This window comes from Heteronotia binoei, chromosome 2 (genome assembly GCF_032191835.1).
Source record: "Heteronotia binoei isolate CCM8104 ecotype False Entrance Well chromosome 2, APGP_CSIRO_Hbin_v1, whole genome shotgun sequence".
NCBI classification, from domain to species: domain Eukaryota; kingdom Metazoa; phylum Chordata; class Lepidosauria; order Squamata; family Gekkonidae; genus Heteronotia; species Heteronotia binoei.
The window spans coordinates 150,887,600-150,905,771 of record NC_083224.1 but is presented as its reverse complement, the minus strand read 5'-3'; the positions used below and the strand labels follow the sequence as shown (position 1 = coordinate 150,905,771).

The window sequence follows — 18,172 nt, the reverse complement described above, 5'->3', positions numbered from 1 at the left end:
CTGGCAGGCTTTAGAGCTACTCAAAAAGTTTTGGACAGGCAAAACTTCTGACTAAAAACCACCCCTTTTGACTAAAAACTCGCAGACAAAAGCTTAGCCCAGTTCTGTCCACTCAAGGAACTCAGCCCCACTGGCTGTTCTTAGCTCCTTTCAATTGCTTCACAACTGATTGGCTCCGGTACCCACTGTTCAGGACTCAAGCTTCAACTCCAACTAACAAACTCTGAGGTGTTTTTCTTCCTTCCACTTTCCTTACCATGCCTATGTCCTAGCCAATTGTTACAAGGCTGCTCCCAGTTTCCAGGCTAAGTGCCTGAGTCCATTACACACTGCAATGAATCTCTTTAGTTTCTTGCCTTTACATAGACTGGGTGTGTGGTGAGACTTCATTATCTTCAGATTGCTTCTGAGCTAGGCAGCATGTGTTTTTTTTTTCAAATCACTTGGCAGCTGAAACTGTCCCACTAGAAAAGGCAGAACAAGTCAGGAATGAAAGGAAGAGATTCAGCTGTTAAGCAAATCACAGTTGTGTACTTTATTCAGGTTCTTGAAAAGAAAACAACATTCTTCTTCAGTTCCTGATTTATTAAAATCTTAAGCCTGCAGTCAGGATCTTATCCTTGTTGGTTTTCAGATGGACAGTGTCTAGTACAAGGTTGCTGACACTCTTGGAGTGGTGAGGGCCAAAACAAAATGGCTGCCTTCAGGGATAGGGCAGGGGTAAAACCCTGGGCTTCTTTTTGATAGCAGGAACACAGTTCCAGCTGGCTTTGTGTCAGGGGGTGTGGCCTAATATGCAAATGAGTTCCTGCTGGGCTTTTTCTAAAAACAAACTCTGATAAAAACAATCACAAAATGTTAAGAGATTCCAAGCCAAGCATCCTCCTATGATGGAGGCAACTGCTCCCAAAGGGCCAATGCCTCTTACACTCTTCCAAAGCAACTCCTACTCCAGGGAAGGGGGGGGGAAACCAGAATTGGCACTTTGCTTTGTGAAAGAAGCAAGTAGGCCCCAGGAAATGCATCAGTGAATAGATGGTACACATGGATGAGTTTAATGGCCTAATACAGGGGTGGCCAACAGTAGCTCTCTGGATGTTTTTTGCCTACAACTTCCCATCAGCCCCAGTCAGCATAGCCAATGGCTGGGGCTGATGGGAGTTGTAGGCAAAAAACATCTGGAAAGCTACCGTTGGCCACCCCTGAATGCATTTTAGGCACACACACGTAGAAATATTCATTGTGAAGAAAGACAGACTTAAATTAAGAATCAGCTATTATTCTCCTTCACCTTTATTTGTGTAAAAAGTATATGAAATAAATTACTACCAATATATACAAATATAATATAAAATTATAACGTATTTGTAAAAATCATAAATATATCAACATTGATTACAGTAACCTGAGAAACCTCAGTCACACGTATGCAATTATTTATACTAGGATTGCGAACCTCCAGGTGGTGTCTGCAGAACTCAAATATTACAACTGATCTCCAAGTGACACATCAGTTCACCTGGAGAAAATGGCCACTTTGGAAGGTGGACTCCATAGCATTCTGCCTCATTGAAGTCCCTCGCTGAACCCTGCCCTCCTCAGGCTCCACTCCCCATATCTCCAGCTATTTCCCCATCTGGAGCTGGCAATCCTAATTTATACATCCATATGCCCTTTTAGAAGTTAGGAATCTGTCTCTGTCCAGCAGTTAGTGCATATTTAAAGTGCTAAATTCTGATACATAACAAATATGTACAAGACTCTCGTACCTGTTAATTCAAGGTGGCTGCCACTAATGCAAGTTATCAACTTTGAAAAAGGTTCCAGAAGTCAGTTTGAAAGTAGAGAATTTCTAACCTAGAAGTTGACTATAGGTTCCTGGAACTGGTGTATTCTGATTTTTCATATTGACTTGCATCATTATACCTTGAATCTGAGGTTGTTAAACCCGTACCAAGTAATGTACCCAGATCATTTGACCAAAGCATTTTCCAAAAGTGCTGAGAAAAAACAGTAGTATTTTCCATGTATTTGTCAGCTAACATATGTTATCAGTTCTCTTTGTTGTCACTGTCAGAACAAAACAGACTTTTAGTGTAGTGTCAACTGTACTGAAACTGTTTCACAGAAACAGCAAATGTTCCTCAGTTTAAGACTCAATGCTCCCACAAACATAGGAGGCTTCCTTACATTATTCAACAGTAACAGACTTATCTTGTGGGTTGGGGTTTTTTTGCCTTATGCATTCAGTGGCACATTCTCTTTTTGCTTTGCAGCAGCTTTTAACTTTTTGCATTTATAAAAAACCACACATGAAATAATAAATAATACAAAGACTCCAACTGCTACAGCTCCGATTGCAATTATTCCTTCTGCCTCAAAATCTGTCAAAGAAAGAAAAAAATACAAATTAGAAGTCACCGTTGGGTCTCCCCCCCCCCCCCGCCCCGCATATAACAGCTCTTGGCTACTCTTCAAAGATAAAATTAAAATAGATTCTAATTCTGAAACATGTTAAATAATTCTCCCTGCTGGTTTAGAACCAAACTATCAAAAAGCAAGGAGGCTTGCCTTGTTAAGAGTATTCACAGGACTTCACCATTCATATATTAATAATACAAGAGTGGCCTGTATGGAAAGTCAAACTCTATCTTTTTCTTTCTACTCTTTATTCCTTCAGCCATTTTTCTTTCCAGCTTGGCTCTGACAGAATATGTGAACAGCTGGGGAGATAGGTATTGGAGCACACTAAGGTAGGGAGCAAGAGAAGTCATCTTCCTTTGTTTTTGCTGTAAACAATTGACAACCCCCCCCCCCCATGAATGGTGTAGGCACATGAACAGAACGTTTTGCTGTTCTTCTTGCTATGTCTACATTTTTCCTTAATCCTCTCTGGAATAAGGAATCATTCAGATAAATCTGATGTGTCTTCTGAAACAACCATACATTTATATATTTTAACAAGCAACAATTTGTCTCCAATGCTTGTAAATGCGTTGAACTCAAAAAATCTGCTAGGGACAGATTACACATTCTAGAACTATTATGTGATCAAACCATTTACCCTTCAGACATAAGTGGGATTAAAATCAAACTGGTCTCCTTATCAAAATTAGCATATCAGCAAGAAGAACTCTAGTTCAGCATTCTTTCTGACTAATCTACGTTCAGGGAGTCTTTTTCCTTTTTTCAAAAGGGAGCTTCTAAATAATTCATACTCCCCTTTCTATTCTGATTCATGGTAAAGCCCCCTCCTAATAATGTGATATTTTTGAAGATTTATGATGGTTGGACAAGATAAAATAAAATATTTTCATAGTACTAAAGTAGGGATTATTCTTTTAATGGGGAGGGGGAGTTTGTCAAAGAGTATCATTCTGGAAAAGAAAATCTGTGCCTGACTATAATATAATTCACTCTCATATAATTTCACAGCTTGCAAAAATGACAATTAATGCACTCACAATTCAACTTGCACATCAGTAAGAGGTGATATGATAAATTACACAGAATTAATCTACACTGGAATTCAACCATAAGATTGTGAAGTACAAATAATTTATGTGCTGATGGCAAAAGTTGTTGCATTATTCAGTACATACCATCCAGTGAGTCCCTGTCAATGCTGGTACATCTGTCAAAGCTTTTTTCACTTTTACGATTCTCTGAACGTGACAAAATAGTAGCCTGTACATAGAAGCAGTAATTCTTTCCTTTGTCAATACTGACTTTAAACTCATTGCTTCTTGTCCTTACTTCTTTCTATAAGTATTAAAAAAAAACGTTTCCTTGAAGTTACATTTGCAACTATTCTAGCTTTTAACACTTATAAATTGTGGAAATTCACAATACATATGAACTTAAAGCCCCCTCCCCACCCCCCAAAAAAGATTACTAAAGAATACAAAAATAAATATCTTAAGAGGTTTAAAATAGAAACTTACCCGTCCTGTACTTTTGTCTTTCCAGTAGTGTAGTGTATATTCCAGGTCATCTATGAATATGTCCCTCATGCTTTTAAAGCTGGAATTTACAAATCTATACGGTGTTAATGGATCTTCTACCACCACTCTCAAAACGTCATGTGTTTGTTCAAAACGTCTGATAGCTGGCCTTCCAATCAGAGCTGGAAGAGAAGCATATTCTTAATTATATATGAGAAAGGCAAAAAAAAATTCTAATGTGCTTTCAAGACATTAGTTTTTCAGTACTATGATTTAAGGATTTAAATTACTTTTTCAAAGTAACATGAAGTGCAGGGAGATAGATTTAACCAATATATCAGAGACGCTGATCATGAGACTTATGGTACAATTCTAAACAGTTACCCAGACCATTCAAATCAATGTGATACATCTCTGTTCAGGATTTTACTGTTAGTAAATTGTTAGAAGCACATACAGTAAGGCACCACATTGTAAAATAGAATGTGTTTGCAAAAGAACACTAACCCTTATGCAGACAGCATTTTGGCAACCAGCCCAGTGTAGTGATTAAGTGCAGCAGGCTCTAATATGGAGAACTAAGTTTGATTCCCCCCTTCTCCATATGAAACCTACTGGGTAACCTTGGGCCAGTCACAGTTCTCTCAGAACTCTCTCAGCCCCACCTGCTTCACAAGATGCCTGTTGTGGGGAGAGGAATGGAAGGACAATTGTAAGCCACTTTGAGACTCCTTAAGGTGCAGAAAAGTGTGGTAAAAACCTCTGTTCCTCTTCCTCTTTTGTACAGGATTGGGGGGGAGGGATAACTACCATAATTGTTGTCTATATGTCCCACCATCACCACCACCACATTGCTTAGAAAACCTAAATATGCCTGTATATGTAGAGGTATCGCACATACATCAGGAAATTAAGAATGTATGGATTATGCAGCTGCATCTTATGCATGTGCAGGTGTTTCAACCTGCTGCTGTAGTCATAATCTCTATGTCCAAAAACTTCAAATAACATGTTATCAATCCATGGTGGAGATATCTTTTTCTTGCCATAGCCTTGTGCAAAAGAACGTGGGTACGATGTTGCACAACAAATCAGCATGCGAAATGCACAGGTTCATTTTTTAAAATTGTTAATATTTCCATCTGGGTACCCACATAAGCAGACATACAGTATGTCACAGAAGTGAGTACACCCCCCCACATTTTGTAAATATTGAAGTATCTTTTCATGTGACAGCATTGAAGAAATGACACATGGCGACAATGTAAAGTAGTGAGTCTACAGCTTGTATAACAGTGTAATTGTGCTGTCCCCTCAAAATTAGGCAACACAGCCATTAATGTCTAAACTGCTGGCAACAAAAGTGAGTACACCCTTAAGTGATAATGTCCAAATGGGGCCCAAGTAGCCATTTTTCCTCCCTTGTGTCATGTGACTCATTAGTTGTACAGGGTATCAGGTATGAAGGGGGAGCAGGTTATCACTCTCACTCCCTCATACTGATCACTGGAAGTTCCACATGGCACCTCATGGCAATGAACTCTGCTTGAAGTATGCTTCAAGGTCAAGTAACTGACATAAACTAGCAGTCAAAACAAAAAAATACACAACAGTTCAATATTATATCTACAGTATGTCACAGAAGTGAGTACACCCCCTCACATTTTGTAAATATTTAAGTATATCTTTTCATGTGACAACACTGAAGAAATGACACCTGGCTACAATGTAAAGTAGTGAGTCTACAGCTTGTATAACAGTCCAAATGTGCTGTTCTCTCAAAATTACACAACACACAGCCATTAATGTCTAAACTGTTGGCAACAAGAGTACACCCCTAAGTGATAATGTCCAAATGGGGCCCAAAGTGTCAATATTTTGTGTGGCCACCATTATTTTCCAGCACTGCCTTAACCCTCTTGGGCACAGAGTTCACCAGAGCTTCACAAGTTGCCACTGGAGTCCTCTTCCACTCCTCCATTACGACGTCACGTAGCTGCTGGATGTTAGAGACTTTGCACACCTCTACCTTCTGTTTCAGGATGCCCCACAGATGCTCAATAGGGTTTAGGTCTGGAGACATGCTTGGCCAGTCCATCACCTTTACCCTCAGCTTCTCTAGCAAGGCAGTGGTCGTTTTGGAGGTGTTTTTGGGGTTGTTATGTTGGAATATTGCCGTGCGGCCCAGTCTCCGAAGGGAGGGGATCATGCTCTGCTTCAGTATGTCACAGTACATGTTGGCATTCATGGTTCCCTCGATGAACTGTAGCTCCCCAGTGCCAGCAGCACTCATGCAGCCCCAGACCATGACATTCCCACCACCATGCTTGACTGTAGGCAAGACATAGTTGTCTTTATACGCTTCACCTGGTTGCCGCCACACACGCTTGACACCATCTGAACCAAATAAGTTTATCTTGGTCTCATTGGACCACAAGACATGGTTCCAGAAATCCATGTCCTTAGTCTGCTTGTCTGCAGCAAACCATTTGAGGGCTTTCTTGTGCATCATCTTTAGAAGAGGCTTCCTTCTGGGAAGACAGCCCTGCAGACCAATTTGATGCAGCATGCGGCATATGGTCTGAGCAATGACAGTCTGACCCCCCACCCCTTCAACCTCTGTAGCAATGCTGGCAGCACTCATACATCTTTCTCAAAACCAACCTCTGGATATGATGCTGAGCACGGGCACTCAACTTCTTTGGTCGACCATGGCGAGGTCTGTTCTGAGTGGAACCTGTCCTGTTAAACCGCTATATGGTCTTGGCCACCGTTCTGCAGCTCAGTCTCAGGGTCTTTGCAATCTTCTTATAGCCTAGGCCATCTTTATGTAGAGCAACAATTCTTTTTTTCAGATCCTCAGAGAGTTCATTGCCATGAGGTGCCATGTGAAACTTCCAGTGACCAGTATGAGGGAGTGAGAGCGATAACCTGCTCCCCTTTCACACCCAATACCTTGTACCACTAACGAGTCACATGACACCAGGGAGGGAAAACAGCTACTTGGGCCCCATTTGGACATTATCACTTAGGGGTGTAACTCACTTTTGTTGCCAGCAGTTTAGACATTAATGGCTGTGTGTTGCGTAATTTTGAGGGGACAGCACATTTACACTTTTATACAAGCTGTAGACTCACTCATTTACATTGTAGCCAAGTGTCATTTCTTCAGTGTTGATATACTTAATATTTACAAAATGTGAGGGGTGTACTAACTTTTGTGACATATATGTATACAATCTCACCATTTGGCAATTTATCACATTAAAAGCTACCTGTTAGCTAAATGTGTAAACTTCATTCATTGAAAATAAGATGACATTGAAAACTGTTTTGAGGCCATTTTAGGCCACAATTGGCCTAAAATTGCCTCTTATTCTTGGAGTAATGAGTGGTCAAGCACTGAAGAAGAAAAGAAGAGGAAGAGATTGGATTTATACCCCTCCCTTCACTCAGAGTCTCAGAACGGTTCTGCAAGAACTGTGGCTGACCCAAGGTCACCCAACTGGCTTCATGTTGAGGGTGGGAAATCAAACACAGTTCTCCCACACTTAACCAGTACACCAAACTGAACAGGTGAACTCACCCTTAGCTGCTGCCTTCAGTTTGGGGTTTCTACACAAGCAGCCAATGGTAAAGAAATTAAGCCTGGTAGGTGAATGCATAGTGTTCATGGAAGCTCAGGTTATGAATTTATTCAGACCTGTTTACAGAAAAGTCAGGAGCTGCTGTTTCAATACAGTGATTATAATCAATTGAAAAGAATGTTTTCAGAGATCATATTTACTCCATTAGCCTTGAGGAATAAATAAGTCATCTGGACAGCATTACATTTCACCATCTCTTTATATAAACACATAAATGCACATTTAAAATCATGCATCCAATCCAACAAACTGCATTGTGTCCTATAGTGGTGAGATGAGGTTTCTCAGAATAACTATCAATTAAAATTCTAAACTGCAAGAACATCTTGAGGACAAGTTAAATATGCAAACACCAGCCTTGTGGGTGTGGGATGGGGAACTTGATTTGGAAAACATGTAGGAGTAAGAAATTTAGCTATCCTCTTCTGATCAAACTGACAAGTCTCCACACAGTTAAATTTCAAAGTCTGAAAAGCTACATAGGGAGAATTTAATTATGGATTTATCAAGTAATTATGAATATCCAATGCCAAGCAGATAGTCATTGTGAATGCCTTCTTAGTAAAGGTTTGGTGCATGGACAGTTCTCAAGAGGGCGCTCTTTGTCAACCTTGGAAATTACAGCAGAACACTGGGATACACAAGCACAGGCTGTAATGCTAAAAACATTTTCTTGGGGGTAAGCGCCACTGACTAACATGGGTGTTGTGTCCTAGGCTCAAATGGGAGAACTGTTACTTTTGGAGGGAAGTGTTACTTTTGGAGGGAAGCCGAACAAGCCAGAGCTTGAACTCCACACCAGGGTTCCAGAGAAGGCCTAAGCGTGCCCAATCAGGGGAAGGATTGAAACATAAGTAGCCAATCAACATCCAGGCTCATACTGTACCCTGATAAATAAATAAATAGGCCCTTAGGGCCCTGTAAATAGCCAATCCGTGTAGATAGTTAAGGACCAATCAGAAGGGGGAAGAATTGTATAAAGGAGCGGGAAGTTTGAACAGAGCCCAGTCTGTGTGTGTGTGTTCCTGAAGTAAAGCTTGCTGAAATCACTCTCCGACTCTGGTCTCTTACTGCGCCGACCCCAGTACTTTACACTGGCGACGAGGATGGGATGCCAGTAAGAACCAGCAACAGAACCAGGAACACGGAAAGGCGGCTAAATCCGAGCCATCTGGGTGCGCACACCCCAGCTCGCAAGCCGCCCAGAATGGAGGCTCCAGCCAACCTCCTACAGCCCTTTAGCATCGATCGGCCCGAGCTGTGGGACTCGTGAGTCGAAGGCTTCCAGTCATACCTGACCTTCCGGAAGATTACAGAGACTACCATGCAGAGAGCTCTGCTTATCAGTACGTGTGGCACGGAGACCGTGGACTTAGCCAGGGCTCTTCTCCAACCCAGGAAGCTCTCAGAGACACCGGTGGATGACATCATCAGCACTCTGGAGAAGTATTTCCAGCCCCAGCCAACCAAGCTCACCCGGCACTGGGACTTCCGACAAAGGACACAGAAGGCAGGCGAAACCGCCATGGTGTTCTTAACAAGCCTGCGCCGGGTGGCAAGCCAATGCAGACCTCAACGAAGCCCTTCTCGACCAGTTTGTGAGGGACGAAAAACCAGTGCAGAAACTCCTGTCCCTCCCCGAGTGCGACCTAACAAAGGCAATCGACGTGGCCACCAGCTGGGAGAAGGGCAGATCAGCAGAGCCACGGCCGACAAGACAGGCTGCGGCACACCAGTTCAACCCTGAACCATCTATGGAGGACTCGGATGAGGACAGAGCTCTACAAACCGGCTATCGTTCAGCAGGAAGGAAGACCACCCACGTCCCAAAGGGCATGAGACACAAGACACCACCTGCATGTGCAAGTTGCGGGGGCCATGACGAGCGGAAGACCTGCCGATTCCGGAATGCCACCTGTCAACTCTGCAACAAGGAAGGCCACATCGCCTGCGCCTGCAGATCCAAATCCCAAGCACGCGTCCCGCAAAGATCTGCGCACTCCAAAGGCCAGCCAGACTTCGAAATCGACGCCCTCCACGCCCACCGATACCCGGTACAGTACCTACCCTTGCCAGTCAGGCCCTCCAAAATCCGGGTCAATGTAGGGATCGGGGGGGGGGGTGCCCTGCCAAATGGAGGTGGACTCTGGGTCAGCATCATCTATTAGACATTTTTTAAAATTCCCACCAGGCTGAGGCCTCGTCTCAGGGACCCGGGGTTTACCTTAGCGGACTTCCAGAAGAATAAGGTGCCTATCTTGGGAGTGGGCCTGGTCCCAGTCCAATACAAGGGGTTCAAGGGCCAGCTACAAGTGCTAGTGGTCAAGAACCACCTTACAAACCTTTTGGGTCTTGACTGGTTCAAGCCCCTGGGACTAGAGATCAGGGGGGTCAATAAGACTGTCGGAGTGGACTTTAACAAGGTTTGTGAAAAGTTCCCAGCCGTTTTCGATGGCACCTTGGGCTGCTACACAGGTCCCCCGGTTACACTACACCTCGACCCCAAAGTGCGGCCTATTAGGCTTAAAGCGCGGCGAGTTCCATGCGCGCTCAAGCCTAAAATTGAGGAGGAACTGGATAAACCGATTGCACAGGGAATACTAGAGCCTGTCACCCATGCAACCTGGGAAACTCCCATCGTGACTCCAGTCAAGCCCAGTGGGGAGGTGCCGATTTGTGCAGACTATAAGTGCACCCTCAACAAGGCTCTTCAGGCCCACGCATACCCTGTGCCCATCGTCAGTCACATTCTAGCCACCCTAGCCGGCGCAAAAATTTTCGGCAAGTTGGACTTGGCCCAAGCTTACCAACAGCTGCCGGTGGATGAGGCCACGGCCAACGCCCAAACAATTGTGACCCACCAGGGGGCCTTTAGAGTAAAGCGGTTGCAATTTGGCGTGAGTGTGGCTCCAGGGTTGTTCCAGGAACTAATGGACTCTCTTTTAAAAGGACTCCCCGGAGTCACTCCATTCTTCGATGATGTGCTGATCGCGGCAGCCTCACCTGAAGAATTCGCCACCCGCCTTAGAGGAGTCCTACAACGTTTTGAAACAGCCGGCCTCAAGGTCAAACGGGAGAAGTGCCTCCTGGGTGTGGATCGGGTGGAATTCCTGGGGTTCTCCATCGATGCCCAGGGGGTCCATCCCTCCGACGCCAAGCTGCGTGCCATTAGAGATGCTCCAGCGCCCACCAACAAGCAAGAACTCCAGGCCTTCCTTGGCCTCCTAAACTTTTATCATGCTTTTCTCCCCCACAAGGCAGCGGTGGCCGAACCCCTGCACCGGCTTCTAGACAAGAACCGACCCTGGGCGTGGGGCCGCCAGCACGCTAAAGCCTTCCAGGATATCAAGGGCCTCCTGATGTCCAACTCTGTCCTTGCCCATTTCGACGAGACCCTGCCCTTGGTCCTTGCATGCGACGCATCCCCTTATGGCGTGGGGGCAGTTCTGGGCCACCGAGTCCCTGATGGGACCGAAGTCCCTATCGCGTACTATTCGCGGACCCTCTCGTCAGCGGAGCGGAACTACGCCCAAATCGTCAAAGAAGGGTTGGCAGACATGGCCGGCGTAAAAAAATTTCATGATTACATCTACGGCCGGCCCTTTACCCTCTATACGGACCACAAACCCCTCTTGGGCCTCTTTGCATTGGACCGGCAGACCCCTCAGGTGTTGTCCCTACGGGTCCTCCGTTGGTCCATTTTTCTAGCCGGCTACACTTACACCCTAGTGCATCGCCCGGGCAAGGCAATGGGCCATGCTGACGCCCTGAGCCGCTTGCCCTTGCCTGACGTGGATCCCGATCCAGCCCTGGCTCATCAGATCCTACTGATGGACATGCTTCCGGACAGGCCATTGCTCGCCCGCGACGTTGCTACCCACTCTGCTCGTGATCCAGTCCTCTCCCGTGTCTTGGACTGGGTGGGGAGGGGGTGGCCCAAGGGCTCGACTGGGCCGGAATTTACTCCGTTTGCAGCCCGGAAAGACGAACTATCCACCCACAAAGGCTGCCTACTATGGGGCAACAGAGTCGTCATCCCCAAACCCTTGCAAGACCAAGTGCTGAGAGCCCTGCACGAGGCACACCCGGGCATAGTCCGCATGAAGGCTCTCCTACGGAGCTATGTCTGGTGGCCCGGCCTTGATGCAGAAATTGAGGCTTGGGTTAAAAGGTGCCCGAGGTGCCAGGTGTCAAGGCCTGACCCCCCACATGGCCCAGTGCAATCATGGGAATCCACCAAAACCCCCTGGTCAAGATTGCATATGGACTTTGCTGGCCCCTTCCATGGATGGACTCTACTCATACTAGTGGATTCATACTCCAAGTGGTTGGAGGTGGTCCAGGTGCCCTCGCCATCGTCGCAGGCGACCATCAGGGCTCTGAGGGCCATCTTTGCAACCCACGGTTTGCCGGAGACCATCGTCACCGACAACGGCACAGCATTCACGTCCACAGTGTTCTAGGACTTCTTGGCCAGGAACCTCATCAGGCACATTCGCTCTGCCCCGTTTCATCCAGCCACCAACGGCCAAGCAGAGCGGATGGTGTGCACGGCAAAGGAGGCCTTGAACCGTCTGGGCCCCTCAGACTGGCCAAAAGACATGGCGTGTTTCCTAATGGCCTACCGGACCACACCCACTGCCTTCACAGGTTGCAGTCCAGCAGAACTCCTCATGGGCCGCCGCATAAGCACCCTGCTGGACAAGCTGCACCCTGACCGAGCCCCAGACAGGCGACCGGCGCCGGAACACCTTAAAGCCCCCAGAGGGTTCTACCCAGGTGAGACAGTGTGGGCATGGAACTATGCCACCACTGGCCCCGCCTGGCTCCCTGGAAAGGTGGACCACGTCACCAGACCGGTCTCCTATGCAGTGACCTTGGAGGGTGGACATCTCCTGAGGCGACACATTGACCAACTCCGAGGTCGCCTGCCTGCTGGGGAGCCAAGGTCAGAGGCTCCAGATCCGGACAACATAAGTCCTTGAGAGCCTGACACAGAACAGGGTTCCGTGGAGCCCGCTTCGGCCCAGCAGGAGGAGACCCCCGACCGCGCAGCTGAACCCAGGTCTCTCGGGGCCGTCGTCCCAGATGTCTCCAGCTCTGCAGCCGCGGAACCACCAACCGAGTCGGAACGCCCAGTCCCATCGGAGCTCCGACGCTCGACACGAGACCGCCGCCCTCCGGCATATCTCCAGGACTATGTCACCTGATAGCTGGAACTATGGGGGGAGGGGTGTTGTGTCCTAGGCTCAAATGGGAGAACTGTTACTTTTGGAGGGAACTGTTACTTTTGGAGGGAAGCCGAACAAGCCAGAGCTTGAACTCCACACCAGGGTTCCAGAGAAGGCCTAAGCGTGCCCAATCAGGGGAAGGATTGAAACATAAGTAGCCAATCAACATCCAGGCTCATACTATACCCTGATAGGCCCTTAGGGCCCCATAAATAGCCAATCCGTGTAGATAGTTAAGGACCAATCAGAAGGGGGCAAGAATTGTATAAAGGAGCGGGAAGTTTGAACAGAGCCCAGTCTGTGTGTGTGTGTTCCTGAAGTAACACTTGCTGAAATCACTCTCCGACTCTGGTCTCTTACTGCGCCGACCCCAGTACTTTACAATGGGACTTACTTCAAAGTAGACCTGCATAGGCTTGTTCCCACAGTCTCTTAATGTATGTAGAGAATTCTATGCTGTGCAAAATGTATATTTTTAAAAAACTTACTTTGGGCATAAGGCATGAATGGTGGAGACACTGAATATGGAGGGTCATCAAAATCACCATTGTCTCTTAGTGGCACTTCAGACAGTATACGGGCAGTGTAGGTGTCTCTTGCATTTTCCATCAGGTAAGTAACATCACATTCTGTCTGTGCAGACTGAATACATGTTCTCTTCCAATCTGATAGACGTCTGTAAAATGGAAGTGTGTGATTCAGATGACAATTGTAACATTTGTTGAGAATAAGCAGGTGTGAAGAGAGTATTCAGTGAACTGTGAGTGCCTTATTTCTTTTGCCGGCGCTTCTATTTAAACCACTTTTATATATCATAAACCAGATAATGAATTGTAAGGTGCCATTAACAAAAGAGGCAGTAATGTCTCATCATAGCTGTTGGGGAGAGGCTCTCCTCACCCCACCCCCGTCAGGCCAGCTGGCTGGCAGTGGGGAGAAACTTGCAAAACAGAGGGATCTCCTGCCCAGACCTGGGAGCTGGCAAGCCTATGTGGATTTGCATCCTTATGCAAGGTGTAAAAAGAAAGAAAACATGAAATCTTATTTGAACTGTATGTAAACGGACTTAACAACCTCAGAGTGAAGACAGATGAACACGTGTAAATCAGAAAGGTTTTTTTACATGGAGAGGATAGTCTTGTACCCATGTAAGGCAATTTTTTGAAGCACAAAGGATAAAATCAGATTAAGCAACTTCTCCACAAATTTTACATTTGAGTGGATTTTTGGTTGGTTTGTTTTGCCTTGACATATTCACAGTTCAGTCCTGATCAAATTAACCTAAAATCCAAAGACTACTGTCTGAACATTTCAATAACATTTACTTCAAAGCTGTCCATCAAATTGCAACCACATATGGAAGTTACTCCTAATGAAAGCCATGGTGGCATTCTTATTTCCTACATTCTTTTACAGCACAATCCTAAATAGAACAATATCATTCTCAGCCTTCAATGGATTTAGGAGCTTATAACTCTACTTACGATTGTGCGACTTGTTTCTCAACCATTAAATAAGATTTTTAAGTTGGTGAAGAAAAGAAACAGAAAACATACATACAGAAATGCAACTTACCCATCTACTTCAACAGTGTAAACATAATCAGTTGGCTTGGGCTGCCATTCCAGTATTGTCTTAAAATTGATAGATGACCAAGTAATATTAACTGCCGTCTGTATATCAGAGTTTCCTTTAAACACAGAATTGAGAGAACCAGTTTTAGTCAAGTGATACCCAGCTACTCCTATGTACTGCAATGGACTACTTTTACAATATTTTGAGTGTGCTACAAAATGACTAAAGGTGCACCTGAACAACAGACACATCAGTTTAATATCCATTTAATTTTCAAGGCTTCTCCCAAAGAACCTTTTAAATTGTAGTTTAGTACTGAAAAATCCCGTTAGAGATCCCTCATGCAGGACTACAGTTCTCATTCCTAATGGAACGAATGTTTAGTGAGCTGAGTTTTTAAGTGCAGATATACCTGAAGTATACTAACAAGATTATTTTTCAGGGAAATGTGTCCAATTGCTCTCTTAGTTACTGTCATGGCAAATCATAGAGCTGGAAGGAACCTCCAGGGTCATCTAGTCCAACCCTCTGCACAATGCAGGAAACTCACAAATACCGCCCTCCACATCCTGCTGAATATTTATAGAGCATTTTTTTTTCTTCTGCTCCAAGTAGGATTTCTTTTCAATGCATCCCATCTGTATTCTCCTCACAAACACAAGTACACAACAACATTGCCTTGTTCTGGGAATTGTATGTCATTTCCTTCAGGTCAGGTCTTAAGCTTTTTATCCTACCACAACCAAAGCAACTAATAATTGGCTTCACAAGGCAATAATTAGAAACAGAGAATGAGATTTTGCTCATTCTTTAATAGCCACCAATTTTCAATTACTATGGGGGTATTAGCTAACTATGAAGCACTTAAATCTGCAACTGCATTTATTTAACTATGTGTGTATATGCTCATTTCACCAGTCTTGATTTAAGAAGGGTTTTTTTTAAAGAAAGTAATTCTAAATGGAAAACTATATATATTTTAAAGGTATCAGTTTTTAATCCTCCTTTAAATCTTTCTCTCAATGTTAATTCATAGATAATATGCATTTTTCTCTGAAATATGATAAGAATTTCTTATAACACCCTATATTCCACCCTAGCCATAACATTATACAAAAACATTTACACAGTTAAAGTTACACACAATATCCTCAGCAAAGCAGGCGATATTCTGACAAAATATAATTTTAATCATTTATTTTAGAATACATTTGCCAATGCTTGATTATCATAAACTAAAATAAAAACAGAGGAGCAATGCTAGGAAAACTAAGGAGGAAATCTTAAAGGTCAAAAGTATTATAACTGGATAAGTGCACAAGCCCTACATAACCTAACAGTTACTCTGGGATAAAAAAGATAATAAAATTTTATCACAAACATGAAAAACCCATAATTGTAACACTTTTACTAGGACCAACTAAAATCATAATGCAGTATGTTAGCTTTTGAGAGCAGATGGAATAATTAGACAGGGGCAGAATGATTATTTGGTAATTATAACCATTCCAAATCAGTGGAATGTGACAAAAACGAGAACCATCATAACATGAGACCCTTGTACTGTTAACTGTTCTCAGCCAAAATCCATTTAACAAATTTACACACGCATCCCAACACCCACTTCTGAGAAGTCCAAACCAACCAATTCATCATAAATGTAATACTGCAATGACCATGCCATTTCATGGTAATTTATATTCCAGTACATATTATGTATTATAGGTAAAAACTTCACAGGGGAACAGGTCACAATGCCCACCATCAAGACATTCTAATCAGCCAAACACACATTTCAAATGGATAAATGGAAATGCAGCCATGTGGGTCACAGGGCTTCCAAGTAATTCACTTTCAGTGCTTGTTCTGGGCAAATGCAAAACACACACTTGCCTAGAACAAGCACTGAAAGTGAATTACTTGGAAGCTCTGTGACCTACACGGCTACTTTTCCATTTATCCATTTGAAATGTGCATATGGCTGGTTAGAATATATATACATTACAGACCAGAACACTTAAGATATCCAAGCAAATTAAGTTCATGCTGTCAATTTAGGACTACATAAAAATGATCCCCAAAACCTCCAAAGAGCCTATGTTCTGGGCACTTCGGGGAAATAAACTAATTAGGAACAAAACTAGCCAAGTTTTGAGGGGCACCCACATACATAACTCCGAGAAGTCATGGACAAGTGCATTCCGGGCTTTATAGCTGCAAACTTTGTGGGGCTCTTCAGAAGTCTTGTACCTATCGTTCCATCAAGTTCCGCGTGGCATGTGAATCTGGTTGGCTTGGATGACTTGAAACTTGCACCCGGAGCCATCTTTACGGTCCTAAAGGAATTCCAGCTGGAAGGCGCTGGTTAATACTGCGAGAGCCTCTTCCCAAAAATATTGCTCTATGAGCTGCTAACACATTCGTTTTGACAATGATTTCTTTTTATGGTAGTTCCGGTTTTCAAGCACACCAACCCACACACCCCTATTTGGAAAGAGCCGCCGTCGTAGAACGCTGCCGAAAGGCTCTCTCCTCAGAGAGAAATCTTTTGTGCTGTGGAAGCTGGGCCTTATTTCCAAAAAAATGTGTTCAGGATGCCCTCTTTGCAGGGGGAGGGGGGCAGGTGGGCCTTGTTTAAAAAAAAAAATGTTTTCAGAATTCTCTCTTTGCGGGGTGGGGTGGGGATTCCTTACAGCCTACACAAGATGATGTACTGAAAAATAAAGGAAACCACTTCAAGTAAATCTTGCTGCAGTAAATCCTAGGCGGAAAACCTTTGTCCCATATTGGCCATGGGGCAGATTGCGCGGGAAATTCTGCTGCCCCCAATCCAGCATAAGCGGGAACCTTAAAGCCTCACAACATCTCATTTCGGCTCCAGAACTCCGTTCTTCCAAGGCAAACCAGTGAGGCGGCGCCCTCGGAAAGCGTGCAAGCAGCTCGTTCCAAAGACCGTCTTCTCGCGCCGGCAACTCACCTGAGCTGGGTCGGAGCAGGAAAAGCAGGGCACTTAAGAGCAGCGCTTGGCTACCGGAGGCCGCCGCCGCCGCCATCCCGCTTAATGCTGGAAAGGACGTAGTAGAGAAAAGGAAGCTGGACGCGGGGAGAGGCTGGCGCTGTCGGAGCCCAGGTAGACGGAAGCGCCAAGCCTTCTGAGGGAAATCTGAGAAGGAAACGGGGATGCGTCTGTTTTATAGCCGCCAGCCCCCAGGAAAGAATACCGCGAGCGGGCAGACAAGGGCTGGCTCGAGGGCTGAGTCACTGGCTGTGATTCAACTCCCACGCCCGCTCCTCAGAGCTCTTCCTTCTCTCCTCCGGCACAGAACTGGAGGAGCCAGGTGAGGGGCAGGGCGGTTGCAGCCAGGTGGGAGAAGCTGAAGGGGACAGAGGGCCCGCAAGCGCCTAGGTGGAGATGGAAAAGGCTCAGGTGAGCCGAAGACGCTTATGAGGCGGGGAGGGGGAAGGGAACTCGCGCGTCTTTCTCCTTACCCCGCCTTGGTTGTTTCCCTAAGTGGCTGGAAAGGACACGACCCTGAAGGCGCGAAATTTGCAACCTGCTTGGGGTGGGGCGGGTCCGATTAACACAAACAGAGCCAGACTCCTTACGTGGCCAAACTGGGGAGATCTGTCGAGTATCTCCCGAAACCCAGTCATTAAAAGATCCGGGGAGGAAAGTGTACATAGGTCTAAGAGAGTGGCAATTGCCCTTCTTTATAGTCTTTTCCTGAAATACTCTGGTTTCTTTAATGTCATCTAGAAAGGGGAAGGAAAAAGC

General features: G+C 45.1%; 1 protein-coding gene across 1 annotated transcript; it reads right to left on the bottom strand.

Annotated features, from left to right (window-relative positions):
- Positions 1–1,263: 1,263 nt before the first annotated feature.
- Positions 1,264–17,859, bottom strand: F3 (coagulation factor III, tissue factor). Its single transcript, XM_060232229.1, has 6 exons — positions 17,375–17,859; positions 14,398–14,512; positions 13,311–13,498; positions 3,945–4,126; positions 3,603–3,762; positions 1,264–2,384 (listed from the first exon to the last, which is right to left on the bottom strand). The coding sequence occupies exons 1-6, from the start codon at positions 17,448–17,450 to the stop codon at positions 2,239–2,241; spliced, it is 867 nt and encodes a 288-aa protein (XP_060088212.1). The 5' UTR covers positions 17,451–17,859; the 3' UTR covers positions 1,264–2,238.
- Between the last annotated feature and the right edge of the window lie 313 nt (positions 17,860–18,172).

Coding starts and splice junctions, on each gene's coding strand:
- F3 (XM_060232229.1), bottom strand. CDS start 17,450: ATGGCGGCGGCGGCGGCCTCCGGTAGCCAAGCGCTGCTCTTAAGTGCC. Junction 14,513..17,374: donor CCTGCTCCGACCCAGCTCAG/GTGAGTTGCCGG, acceptor CTGTGTTTAAAG/GAAACTCTGATATACAGACG. Junction 4,127..13,310: donor ATTCATGCCTTATGCCCAAA/GTAAGTTTTTTA, acceptor CTTCTCTTCCAG/CTCTGATTGGAAGGCCAGCT.